This window comes from Xyrauchen texanus, chromosome 33 (assembly GCF_025860055.1).
Source record: "Xyrauchen texanus isolate HMW12.3.18 chromosome 33, RBS_HiC_50CHRs, whole genome shotgun sequence".
NCBI classification, from domain to species: domain Eukaryota; kingdom Metazoa; phylum Chordata; class Actinopteri; order Cypriniformes; family Catostomidae; genus Xyrauchen; species Xyrauchen texanus.
Window position 1 is genome coordinate 6,568,119 of NC_068308.1, and position 14,058 is coordinate 6,582,176.

The following is a 14,058-nucleotide window of genomic DNA, read 5'->3' on the forward strand; positions in this document are numbered from 1 at the left end:
AGGAGACTTAACCGATCTATCAGCCCTCTCAGTCAAAGGACACAACCCAGTGATTATGCTGAATCAATGCAAGTAGGTCAAACCCATCTCCCCACAGAGGAGCGTGAGCGCCGTATCAGTAATCGCCTCTGTCTATACTGTGGTCAAGCGGGACACTTGAGAGATGACTGCTCATCACGACCATCTCAATCATGCGATTGCAGGGTAAGTTTGTTGATTTCCTTTATCCAAACTACCGATTGCTTTGAAGTACCTGTAAAACTAACAACGCTGTCTGATACCATTATCACAAAACCATTGTTAGATTCAGGGGCAGTGGGTAACTTTATTGATGCAGAGCTAGCCCAACAGTATAAGGTACCACTAATTCCCTGCAACTCTCCTTTGGCAGTGGCAGCGCTAGATGGGCACCCCCTGGGGTCCAGCCAAGTGCTGTACACTACGACAGATCTCAGTCTTCATGTTGGAGCTTTACACACAGAAACTACTCGCCTCTTCGTCATTCACTCTCCTCACCACCCATTCATTCATGGATTACCCTGGCTACAGGAACATAACCCGCTAATTTCATGATGTGAGAAACAAATCATGCAATGGGACTCCAACTGCTCTCCCAAGTGTCTAAAGACTATCAACCCCATGCCTGTGAGAACCATAAAGGTGAAAAATGAGTCCAACAAAACTCCACAGGTACCTTCTGAGTATGCTGATTTAATTGAAACCTTTTGCAAAGCCTCACAACTACAGCTGCACCGACCTAGTGACTGTGCCATTGATCTGTTACCTGATTCCCTGCCTCCTAGAGGCAAAATCTTTCCCCTGTCAGAACCCAAGGCCAAACAATGAGATTGTACATTGAAGAGGAACTGGCCATGGGTTTCTCCGTCCATCCACTTTACCAGCAGCAGAAGGCTTCTTCGTGAGTAAGAAGGATGGGGGTCATCGTCCCTGTATCGATTATCGTGGTCTGAATGATATAACTGTTAAATTCAGATATCCATTGCCTCTGGTTCCTGCAGCATTGGAACAACTCAAATCTGCTAAAAAATTTTTACCAAGCTGGATCTTCACTGTGCTTACAACCTCATTCATATTCGAGGAGGGGATGAATGGAAATCAGATTTCTCCACCAGCTGCGGGCACTACGAATATCTCGTGATGCCGTTCGGCTTGTCCAATAGTCTGTCTGTGATCCAATCTTTCATAAATGACATATTCAGAGACATGTTGAACCAGTGCTTGAGTGTGTATATATAGATGTTATCTTGGTTTATTCAGACACCTTGGAGGAACGCATCAAACAGGTCCAGGCTGTTACGAAATGTTTCATGGAACGCAAACTATATGCCAAAGCAGAGAATTGTGAATTCCACCAAACATCCATCTCCTTCCTCAGTTATATCATCAGTCCAGAAGGCGTGTCTATGGACGAGGGCAAGGTACGGGCAGTTCTTAATTGGCCTCAACCCGTTACTGTCAAGGAACTCCAAAGATACCAACTTATACTGAAGATTCATCAGAAACTTCAGTACTGTTGCCGCCCCACACACTGCCATGGTAAAGGGAGGAAACACAAAGCTGGTCTATTGACACTATTCAAGCCTTCAGTGAGTTGAAGAATCACTTCACCTCAGCTCCCATCCTTCATCATCCTGATCCCAATGCTCCATTTGTGATAGAAGTGGATGTATCTAACACTGGCATTGGCGTTATCTTCTCTCAATGCCAAGGTAATCCTTCTAAACGTTTTCCATGTGCTTACTACACACGCAAACTTTCCTCTGCCAAACAGAATTATGATGTGGGCAATCGTGAACTGTTAGCCATGAAGGCAGCGTTTGGTGAATGGCGACACTGGCTGGAGGGGGCCAGACATCCATTTCTGGTATTAACGGATCATTGCAACCTGGAATACCTGCGTTCAGCCAAGAGACTAAATCCCAGACAGGCCAGATGGGCACTGTTCTTAACTCGTTCAACTTTTCTATTACCTATCTTCCAGGATCAAAGAATGCCAAACCTTTCCTGTCAGTATGGCGCCACACCTCAGAAGCCCTCTCCGGAGCCCTTCATTTCACCTACGCTGATTCTAGCCCCAGTCCAGTGGGACATCATTTCCGAAATCTTTCAGGCCCACGCACAAGACCCACCGCCTCCAGAATGCCTGCCCAACCGAACGTTTGTACCACCTAGGCTACGAGAAAAGGTAATCCACTGGGTACACTCCACCACAAGTTCTGGTCATCCAGGTATTATGTCAACTGTTCGCTTATTAAGGAAACGGTTCTGTTGGGAATCATTACAGGCGTTGCCACAGCAAAGACCCCTAGACAACCCCCGGCAGGACTGCTAAAACCCCTACCCATACCACAACACACATGGTCCCACATCGCCATTGATTTTGTCACTGATCTTCCTATCTCGCAAGGTAACACCACTATTCTAACTGTCATTGATGGTTTCTCTAAGGAATGTCATCTCACATCCCTAAACTCCAATCAGCCTTTGAAACCACAGAACACCTCTTTCATTATGTGTTCTGCTATTATGGTCTTCCTGAAGACATTGTCTCTGACCAGGGTCCTCAGTTCATACATAGTTTGGACAGTCTTTATTTCAATCACTTAATGTCAACATAAGTCTCACTTCAGGTTACCACCCTCAGTCCAATGGCCAGACAGAACGTCTGAATCAAGAAATCACTAAATTTCTTTGCATGTACTGTCAACAGGCTCTGTCACAAATGCCGGTGAAGATTCCCCTATCGACCACTGGAGGTCGCCATCACCCGAATACTGACTTTCCACCTAGAACTCCATTTCCCATAAGCCTCGTTCAGACTCTGATTACCTGCTCACGTGCTCACCTGTTCCTGATTTACTCTTTAGAGTACTATTTAAGTCACAATGTCACTCGCTATCATTGCGAAGTCTTGTTTTTCCCGGCTACATTACTGAACGTTTACCATTCCCTGTCTTGATTACCTTTGTTTGACTCTGCTTTGGATATTACCGTTTACATCTGTTTGCTGCCTGTCTACTGTTGTGTTTGCCTGGATTACTGACATTGTTTTTTGTTACCTGTCTTGAACCTCTGACTGTCTCACTATGATTCTGCTCTGCCTCTGATATTACTGTTTGCCTGGATTACTTGACTTATGCCTGTCTGTACTTGAGTTTGCTGTATTTAATAAACCGCACATGGATCCCACTCAACCTGAGTCCTTGTTACACTGACTAACCCAAAAATCAATCATTGTGCCAACCAACACCACACACACTTTTATTTTTGTTGTTGTGTAAATTATGTTCGTGAGCTAGCCTAGCATAGCTTATCACAAACCTTATATTAAAATATAACTAATACCAATCTCTATTAACAAAAAATAATGTTTATAAATTCTTGATCAATATTTCTATAACATTTTTAGCAGTGTGGTTTGATTTTTGACATAGATCAAATAAAAAAAGTTGCCTTAATTTAAACAAACCCCTGTAGCCAACCAACCACGGCTTCCAGGAGTCAATGAAGCAGACAAGTAACCTTTATAAGAGCCTAAATTATGCAGATGTAAATTAATGATAAGTACTGAAATTTAGAAAAAAATAAATAAATAAAAATGTTCTGGCAAGAAACTTGCTGAAATTGTCATTTTAAGTTTAAAAAAAAAAAAAAAGCTGCAATATAAAAAATTGTGCAAACAACGTTGATCATGTGTAGCAACTCAGGATATATTCAGGCTTCTACAAACTTATATGAATTATATTACAGCAATAATGGTATCTTATAATTATAGTATCACTGTCTTATAGCAACAACAACAAAAAAAGTGCTGTAAGATAGACAGTTAAAAAAAATACTGCAGCATGTTTGAGGTTTCTAATTCTTTAGTTAGTTTCTGATCAACCAGCAACCATTTCAATTGCAGAAATGCCTTTATCTCACAACCTAATACCATTGGAAATAACCATTATTTACATGTTGTTATCTCATACAGTGTGACAACATGCCCCACTAATATGTGTTAAATGAACTTCCTGGGCAAAAAAAGATGGAATTGTTCAATAGCTTTTTGAATCCAAGACTTTGATGTATGTGGTAATATAGAAATTGTCTTTACTCATTGGAACATGTTTTTTGGCACCAGTTGGTCAAACTCTGTCCATTACTCAAAAAATAAATAAATAAACAAACTAAAAAAATAAAACATTATTCTAAATTTGTTAATCTTCAGTTTTTTGGGACAGGCAACAAACATGCAAGGACCAAAGAGCAAAATATAAATCCTCCAAACAATCGGTCCAGCCAAATTGGACTCTTTATTTACATTACCAGAACAGAGATGCTGGTTACTTAAGTGAAGACGATACAAAAATCGTGTAACTATTGCTCAAATTAGGACTGCAGCACAGTGCATATCATATCAAAGGTCTGCTCTCTAGTGGTTGTAATATGCAAGTGGAGTCAAAAATAAAAATAAATAGCAATAATAATATTTTCGTCAAACCTCAGGGTGTATCAATATAAAATATGTAAGTGAAAATAAAATATTTAATTATATTTCTGCTATATGCATGAATACTAGAAAAAATCTCCAATTCCATATTTGGATCAAGATGTTATTGACAAATAATGTTTTTAAAAGATCACTCTTTATTAATAATTATACAAAATATATATCAATTATACCATTTTATTTTTATCATTAGGCTTGATGAAATAAATACACAAACTCTAAATGTGAAAGATATAGGCCTATCTATATGTTAAATACATCCTGTAGCTGGCATAACTGTGTTTCTTGTAATAGGCCTATTATGAGTCACTATGGTACATATGTTGTGGTTTTTACCACTTAGCAGAAATGTTGTTGTGTGGGCCTGGGATACTAGTATATTTCCTCTAAGGGGCGTTTGGGGGCCCAGACACTCATATCTTTTATTGAGCTGTATTCAAACCTCAGGCAGTTTCTTTGTCTTAATGCAGAAAGTTGTACAATAAAACCTATAGTAATTTACATCTATTAATTCCAGGAATTGGAAGTTAAAACACAAATGGAAACCCACCCAGGAGTTTCAATTTCATTGATAAACAAACTGCCTTATATTGCACTCATGAACGATTATGATTGGCCCATCCTCTCATTTGCTGAGAAAAGTAACAGTTACCACGTGACAGCGTCGTAGTTAACCTTTTACCCAGTTACCGATTAGTGGGTTTTATAATCAATTTAAACGTAATAATGACACCGATAAAGTTTAATTGTCATTGAATTTAAATGCACATTATATTATTATTAATTATTACGTCTCTGGCTCTAGGCCCGCCCACTTGAATTTATTGTTTCATGCTTATGGACATTCTAGCGGCTTATTCTATTTCGTTGGTTTGTTCTGATAGATAGAAAATGCAGCAGTCCACTTGGGCGGACCTTAAGTTTCACTTTTGGCTCATAGTTCGTCTGACATGTAGGAATCATGTTGTGTTCCGCGTTCACAGCTCGCGCAGTTTGCTGTCTTTGTCTTTGGGGTATGTCCATGGTTTTCTTTGAATTGTTTGAATAAGTATTTCCATCTTAATACAATATACACTGAAAGATGTAACCGTTTCGTTTTTATAATCATTAAAATGCATAACTGCATGTTGGATAGGCTACGCCTATACAATTATTAAAATATATTCGCCTATATCTAGCCTATTATATAACATACAGTGGGATTCAAAAGAGTGAGGCCACTAGTATTTTTTCTGATTTAATAGACAAAAGGAGTTAATGTCAGTGTCTCAATGTGTCATTTGCTTAGATGATTTGATTAGGGATTTAGGAAGAAGAATCTTCCCTTTCAGAAATTTGAAATATTTCCATTTATGAGCATACTATTTATACGTTGTATTTAAAAACAATAGTTCATTTTCTTGAGCATACTTGTACATATTTAAATTCCACTCGTATTTGGGAAAATATACCGAATGTGTTTTTTAGATGAAAACGGCCATTTTTATAGTTTTTCGAAATAGTATGTGACTCAGAGAAAACCATATATTTAATGTGTTTTGCCTTTTTCTGCCATATATCAGCTTTCTATGGGTTAAATAGGTAGTTAACTGCTCACCATGTGAAAAACAGAGGTGGGACGAATTTTTTTTTTTAAGAAAAGTACAAAATAAACAAGGAAAGTCAAGCTTTCACTATACAGAGAAATAAAAATAGACACAAGGGTCAAAAAGGTATAACAAAGAAAAAACACTGAGCTAGAGATCTGGTAACTCAAGGCACAGGGTGAGTAGGCTCAAGACTGAACACATTGGCGAGAAACAAACAGACTTATATAGGGCAATACACAGGTGAAGGAAATGAGGGTTAACGAGCAGAGTTGAATCAGGTTAGGGGCGTTGGTGCCATCTACAGGAGTGGAGAGGAGCACAGTGTTGCCAACTATTTTCAATGGAAAGTAGCTAAAGCCTGCTCGAAAAGTAGCTAAATGTCGCCAGATGACGTCATGCGTCATTAGCATATTAATGACGTCATCGCGTCGTATTTGCATTCTGCCTAATTTGTCGGTACTGTAGCCTACTTCAGTTTATAATAACGGTTATCTCCCCTAAACCGTGCTCATACTGTTTTTATATAAGTATATAGCCGAAAAACGGTCAAATTAAATGTTTTGAATTAAAACAAAGGAGAAGGCAGCTGATATGTGATCACTGATTGGTTCCTGCTAACACAGCGTGCACATGCGCAGCTCATTCATGTCTATGTCCGCTGGCGTGCAGTCAATGGAATGTGCTGCTCCTCTCAGCCGCTCACTGAACAGAGCAGACGCAGCGGGGAAGTAAGACCTCACGCTTGCAGTACTGGCGATATTTGGAATTTGGAAAGTTGCTAAGGTTTGTCCAAAAAGTCGCTAGATTTGTCGCTAGTCGCTTTTTTGAAAAAATGTCGCTAAAGGGGTCTGAAAAGTCGCTAAAAATAGCGACAAAGTCGCTAAGTTGGCAACAATGGAGGAGCATAGCATGGGAGGACCAAGGCAAACGCCCTCTGCTGGTCTGGAGGGGAACAGCACCCCAAAGAGGAGATCCCCTCCCCTAGGAACGGCTCCTGACGTTCTACAGTCAGTTCCCTCGGGATTGGTGAAACTCTGCGATGAGATGGACCGAGGATGTCTCAAGCGTGGACCCAGGTCAGCTCCTCCGGGCCATAGCCCTCCCAGTCCACCAGATATTGGGTCGTCCCGGACCCGGCGAGAATCCAGCAGTCTACGGACAGGGTACGCTGGTTGTCCATCAATGATATGAGGTACTGGGGCAGGCTTTCTAACAGGAGACAGAGTGGAGCAAACAACAGGTTTTAAGTGTGAAACATGAAAAGTGGGGTGAACCTTCTTGGACCTGGTCAGTCGGTAGGAAACTGGGTTGATCTTCTTGAGGACCTTGAATGGGCCAATGTAACTTGGAGCCAGCTTTCGGGACTCCACTCGCAGAGGAAGATCTCGGGTTGACAGCCATACACTTTGCCCTGGGCGAAGCATGGGTCCCACCCTCCGGCGTTGGTTAGCCTGCCTCTGTTGTTGTCGGGAGGCTCTCAGTAAAGCAGCGCATGCTCTTGCCAGGAACGTTAGCACTGGTGTACCAGCTGTGTAACAGCAGGAACTTCAAACCTCTGGCTCCTGGCCATTGGACTGGGGGTGGAAGTCGGAAGACAGACTGGTAGAAGATCCGATGAGTCGACCAAATGCCTTCCAGAACTGTGACGTAAACTGTGGGCCTCGGTCGGAAACCATATCCTGCGGGAACCCGTGGATCCTGAAGACAAGCCTCATTAACATTTCTGCAGTTTGGTTTGCTGTGGGGAGCTTAGGCAAAGGTAAGAGGCGACAAGTCTTAGAAAATCTGTCCACCACCACCAGAATTACCGTATGTCCTTGAGACTGTGGTAGGCCTGTGACGAAATCCACACAAAATCGGGTGAAGCTTATTATCACTCTTACCCCTCTGTGACAGGACAGCTCCTACTCCCACATCTGAGGCATCCACCTCCAATACAAAGGGTAACTCTGGATCATGAAGGGTAAGGATGGGGGCAGATGTGAAGAGTCGCTTTAGTTTGTTGAAGGCCTAGTTAGCTCTGCTGGTCCACACGAACTGCCTGGTTGCCTTCTTGGTGAGTGCGGACAAAGGCTCTGCAACAGAACTGAAGTTTCGAATAAACCTCATATAAAAATTGGAGAAGCCAAGAAAGCTGTACCTGTACCTGAGGTTGCACGGGGCCAATCCAAAACTGCCCAAATCTTGCCAGGATCCTTCTGGAGACTGCCCCTGGACATGCAGAAACTGAGGAATGAGACTGCTGGGACATGAAATTCGCTCTTCTCCAGCTTCACAAAGAGCCTATGCTTCAGCAACTGTACTAGGACATGCCGAACGTGCTGAAAGTGTTCTTGGTAGTTGCGGGAGAAAATTAGGATGTCGTCTAGATAAACAAATAAAAACCTATTTAGCATCTCTGAGCGCATCATTAATAAAGGCCTGGAAGACAGCTGGGGCATTTACCTGGCTGAATGGCATTACCTGGTATTCGTAGTGACCCGTCGGGGTGTTGAATGCTGTCTTCCACTCATCTCCCTCACAGATTCTAACAAGGTGGTATGCATTTCGAAGGTCAAGTTTGGTGAAGATGGTGGCACCCTGCAGGATCTCAAAAGCCGTGGACATGAGGGGGAGAGGGTACCGGTTCTTGACAGTAATACGATTTAGGCCTGGTTAGTCAATACAGGCACCAGCAGGCAAGGTGGAAGGGCAGATGAATCCACTGTCCAGAGATTCTTTAAGATACTTGTCCATGGCCAACCTTTCAGGGCCAGAGAGAGAGTTGAGTCTTCCACGAGGTGGGCAGGTGCTAGGAAGCAGATCAATAGAGCAGTCATAAGGTCTATGAGGGGGCAGTGTGGCAGCTCTGTCTTTACTAAAGACTTCGTGGAGGTCTGCATACTCCAGGGGTACTCAGGATAACTCTAGAATGTGCATTAGAGATTTGGGCTTCGCCAGCTCCATCTTGAGAGGAGCCATGACCTCCGTGGACAGGGTCTTGGGAACAGAAGTACTACTCCACCTGGGGACATCGGGTGAAAGTTCTGGGAATTATCTTAGTGGGTTAGAGGTGCTGCAGAAAGTGATGTTTGAGACACGACAGTCGGTTCCCTAGGTTCTAACAACCCCTCGGGACCAGTCAATGTGTGGGTTGTGAGCGGTTAGCCATGGGAAACCAAGAATTAGAGGGAGCTTAGGAGAATGAATCAAGAGGAACTGTATTTGTTCCTGGTGTTGCCCCACCCTTAGCTGGAGAGGTGGGGTACATTGACAGACTTGTTCGGAACCCAGGGGGCTTCCATCAACTGCTGTAATGTTAAGGGGTTCTTGAAGGTAACAGGCAGAATAGATAGTCTCTTGGCCAACTCAAAATCCATAAAACTCCCGGCGGCCCCAGAGTCTACAGTGGCACAAACTTGATGATGTTGAGTGCCGTGAGTAAGAGTGGCATGGATGGTCAAACCAGAGGTTGCCGAGCAGGGGCTGGTTCCTATTCTCGCCCTGGCCCCCCTCCTCCTGGGCGAGAGTTGGCTTTTCCTGACAACTCAGGACATGCAAGGAGAAAATGGCCCGACTTGCCACAATAGAGACAGCACCTGTTCATCATCCGTTGGTTGCATGCCGCTTGGGAAATTCTGGTTCTACCCAGCTGCATGGGTTCCTTGGGGTCGTTAGGGGACAAAGGTAGTTTGATTGGGTTGGCCGACTCCCGCAATCTGACCTCCTGTGGCGATGGTCATGGAGATTTCTGATCCCATAACGGTGAGGCCCAGTCCAAAGCCTTGCCTGTGAGAAGGGTAATGATGTAGGCCACTTTACTACTTTCAGCGGGAAATCAGCTGTGCTGGAGCTGGAAGGCCAGGGTACACTGGGTAATGAAGCCTCTACATCTGTCAGGAATGCCATCAAAACGTTTAGGGGCTGGTAGTCTGGGCTCTGATGGCAAAGAAAGTATAAGTCTTGGTGAAAGATCAGGAGGTGGGTCTCAGGATGAGGCAGCTTGAGACTGATGACTCAGAAGGTGAAGGATCTCTGACAGAGATCTGTTCATGCCTCAGAATGGTTGCAGCTTGATCAGAGAGGGCTGACATAATTTGTTCTACAAATGATGGAGGCTCTTCTGCTGGGCTCACTTCCATAGTTCGGCCTTGCTGTGATGAGGCTGCTGGAGGCAGGGATCGAACCTGGGTCTGCAGTGCTCTAGTGTTAGGCATCTTACCACGGAGCTTACTCCCTGATAATTGAGCCCAAGGTCAGATGAGCAAAGAGTCAGGAAACTAGCGTTTCTTCCAAAAAATATAATCTTTACTAGATGAAAAAAGGCAAAGTACAATATAAACAAGGAAAGTCAAGCTTTCACTAAACAGAGAAATAAAAATAGACACAAGGGTCAAAAAGGTATAACAAGACAAAACACTTGATGTGAGAATTGTACATGCTGTCTTTAGTTTGACATCTAACTCTGTATGTATGTGTGCGAATAACAGAATCACACCACATGCGTGAAGAGTCCATGACCTTCATAGATGCTGTTAGTTTCTCTTGTCCTCTTTAGGAATGTTCTGTGCTCCAACGAGCACATACTCCTTTCCTTGAGCTAAATATCTCAGTCGGACATAACAAATATCTAGGACTGCTTGATCTCATATGATTACCGGTCCCGTACTATTCCGGTCAACATTTATTGTCCTTGGCTGTCTCGCAAGTCCTGCTATCACTACACTATTGGCTGTTGGTTGTTCTTTGTTCTATGAAAGGTATAAATATTTTGCTTGCTGTAATAAACTTTGAGTAGATTGAACAGAAGCAAGTGTTGGCGTTCTTTCTACTTCCTTCATGAAGTCTTCAGATAGCAGACTCCCGACTACATTTAGCTACACTGAAAGGGACCGAGGAATTCTTGAGGGTAGAAGTGTTGTATTCTAGACTACAACGAGATCCAAGTTTTATTCCTAACACTAGAGAACTGGTAACTCAAGGCACAGAGTAAGTAGGCTCAAGACTGAACACATTGGTGAGCAACAAACAGACTTATATAGGGCAATACACAGGTGAAGGGAATACGAGCAGAGTTGAATCAGGTTAGGGGCATTGATGCCATCTATAGGAGTGGAGAGGAGCATAGCACGGGAGGACCAAGGCGAACACCCTCTGCTGGTCTGGAGGGGAACAGCACCCCAAAGAGGAGATCCCTTACACATCAGGATATGTCAACTACCCAAATATTTTTTCTTCTTTTAACCTTTCAACTTTTTTTAACTTTTCTTTGTTTATTTTTTTTTTAAACGCATAAAAAAAATTATATTATATATCTATATATATCCCTGAAATTTAATGTAGTTTCATACATTTGGACCCCACTGTATATATGGTTATTAATGGACATTTGTGAAGAATATTGTATTGTTTTGTATTGATTCACTCATTCATTCATCAGGATGTGTTGCACAGAGTTTAAGGACATTACCTCATGTACAGCAGTTTTATGTGGTGAGACCTCAGAGTATAAGAGCTCGCAGGAGTGTCTCCAAACAGGTACTATATATCTCTACATACCATCTGGATCTTACCATTACAGCTGCAAGATCTGTCTTGTACTAGGTGTTTCAACATTACATTTTTAATCTTAGTAGGGTTGTTTAATGTGTTTTGCAGCTATTGGGTTGTGTTGTTTATTATTATTAACACATGAGTTGTATGCAGGTACGGTCTGATGAAGAATCACAAAACCATGAGATATATCCTGATCAACTCACATATCAATTATTCTTTGGAGGGAAAAATCACACAATACATTTGGAAAAGAACATGTGAGTGTCATGTTTGGGTGCATTTTATTTCATAGACTTTCCTTGAAGATCACTGTTCGTACATATTTTGATGCTCAATGTTTGAAACAAAAAAATTAAAACATTCTGCACACCTGATAGATTATAAGCAGGTGCATGGGGAAAAAACACTGATGAAAATAAACAAGAAAAGTGCTGTTTGGAAGCCACAGCGGTGTGCAGGATTTTTTCTTGTTTATGATGCTCTATGGTTTGAAATACATTATTTACTATAAAGAAAATTAATATTGACTTTGTTCTTTATGTTTAGACAACTCATTGGACATAATTATACTGAAATATACTATCAGGATGATGGATCAATTGTGAGCAGCAATCCACATATAAAGGTAACTTACATTATATAGTATACAGTTAAAATTCACTTACTAAAATTTAACTTCAATGACCAAAAAACTGCAGCTATGTTCAGAGTAGCAAAGTACCACACTACTCTTACAATTTTCTTGCAGTATGTAGTATTCTAATTTTCTGCATGCATAGAATATCCAGATAACCTAATATAGTATAATGACCATGTGCCAACAATGTCTACATATTATTAAAGTTTTAAATATTTATTTTTGCAAAATGCATGCTGTCAGTGTATACTGAGCTGCGTAAATGTTTTTGTTAATATTCTATTCCGAACATATCCTACATTTAGCTCTAAAACTTGGTTTATACTCGATGCACCTGCTTGTTTGCGAGGTTGCCCGTGACAAAAATTATGTCATTGCGGCATTGGCGGAAGTGTGCGTTGGTGCCGCAAGCCCTCATTTTGTATAGTCGTGCACACTCCGATTTAGACTTCGGGGTCTCAGTACCCCCCACTTGCTGTTTTGGTGTTGCCTAACTTACCCACTTGGCTTATGTATTTCCAGTGTTTGGCCACTAGTGTGCAAGTAGATGTTAGGCAGTAGACTAGGCGAGTGTGTGGATGACTTTGGATTACACGTTGGGACACTCGTAGACTTAAAGATGTTGGTGCTGGTTGCGACAGCTGTTTTTGTCTTTTCACTCAGCTGAAGACTGATTGTTTTTGGTTGCAGTGACTGTTATAGCCTACTTAAAATAATAAAGAACTTAAAATGTTACCCATCTTTTCATTTATTAATACAATACTGGTTGTTGGAAGTGTATTGTGCTGTAGAAAATATGTAAGTAACATTTTTATAATTATTTTATTGTGTGAAAATAATTGTAAAAGGGAATTATTGTTACTCGTTTTGATTTTCAATACTTTGCACATTAAAAAAAATTTTAACTGTAAAATTGTGTCTTCCATAAATGCTTTACAATATGAAATATAAGCACTTTATTTTTACTTTGTTTCTCAATACACTGCATAAAACATAATTTAAAAAATAAAAACTTTATCTATAAACCTGTCTGATCCATTAATAACTACTAATACAAACTATTTAAATGATATGCTTTGGCTTGCCATTTATATAAGACGACCTTTACAAAATGTATCGGCTTAGCCGATGGTGTAAGTTTGGGGTGGGACTATTGGTTTGACCAACCAATGCTGCTCTTCAAAGACAAAACACAGTAACTACACATTTTGTTAAAGGTTATGACCAAAATCGGGTCTCTTAGACTATGATCTGGTCTGTTACAGGTTTGTCTTAACTATGCTTAGATTCAGAGAAATCAAATTGTGAAAACAGCATGGGAAATCAACATGCTGCTTTCGAATGTTCATTGAACCTATTGAAATTGACCCCATTCTGCAGAATTATTGACAAGTTCCATCCCCCACACCACACCACTTTTCCTGTGGTGTTACAGATAGTGCATTTTGAGAACAATCTCCAAGACATGGATTCTGAACCCATGAAAACCAGGAAGTAATTGCGTTCACTCTGAGACACAATTTCTGATCCCTTGGAAACAGAGGAAGTTATAGTTTTCACACTGAGATACGAGATCTTGTCCAGTGCAAACCAGGAAGTAATCATGTTCACACTGAGACACAGGATCTGGTCCAGTGGAAACCAGGAAGTAATCGAATTCACACCAAGGGATGGGATCTGGTCCCATGGAAAACATGAAGTAATCTGATTCACCTCAAGATATGATGAGACACATCGGTGGGTTCTGGTTCTGTGGAAACAAGGAAGTAATCACATTCAAA

The 14,058-nt window shown here is 41.4% G+C and overlaps 1 protein-coding gene across 2 annotated transcripts in view; it reads left to right on the plus strand.

Annotated features, from left to right (window-relative positions):
* Positions 1–5,358: 5,358 nt before the first annotated feature.
* Positions 5,359–14,058, plus strand: part of adam8b (ADAM metallopeptidase domain 8b) — a 30,278-nt gene continuing 21,578 nt past the window's right edge. For both annotated transcript variants that reach the window (XR_007968468.1, XM_052102506.1), the window contains exons 1-4: positions 5,359–5,529; positions 11,525–11,622; positions 11,791–11,897; positions 12,187–12,265. Coding sequence is in view for 1 of the 2 variants with exons in the window: in XM_052102506.1 (XP_051958466.1) it covers positions 5,478–5,529; positions 11,525–11,622; positions 11,791–11,897; positions 12,187–12,265 (336 nt within the window). In the remaining variant the exon portion in view is untranslated. The remainder of the gene's footprint in view (positions 5,530–11,524; positions 11,623–11,790; positions 11,898–12,186; positions 12,266–14,058) is intronic.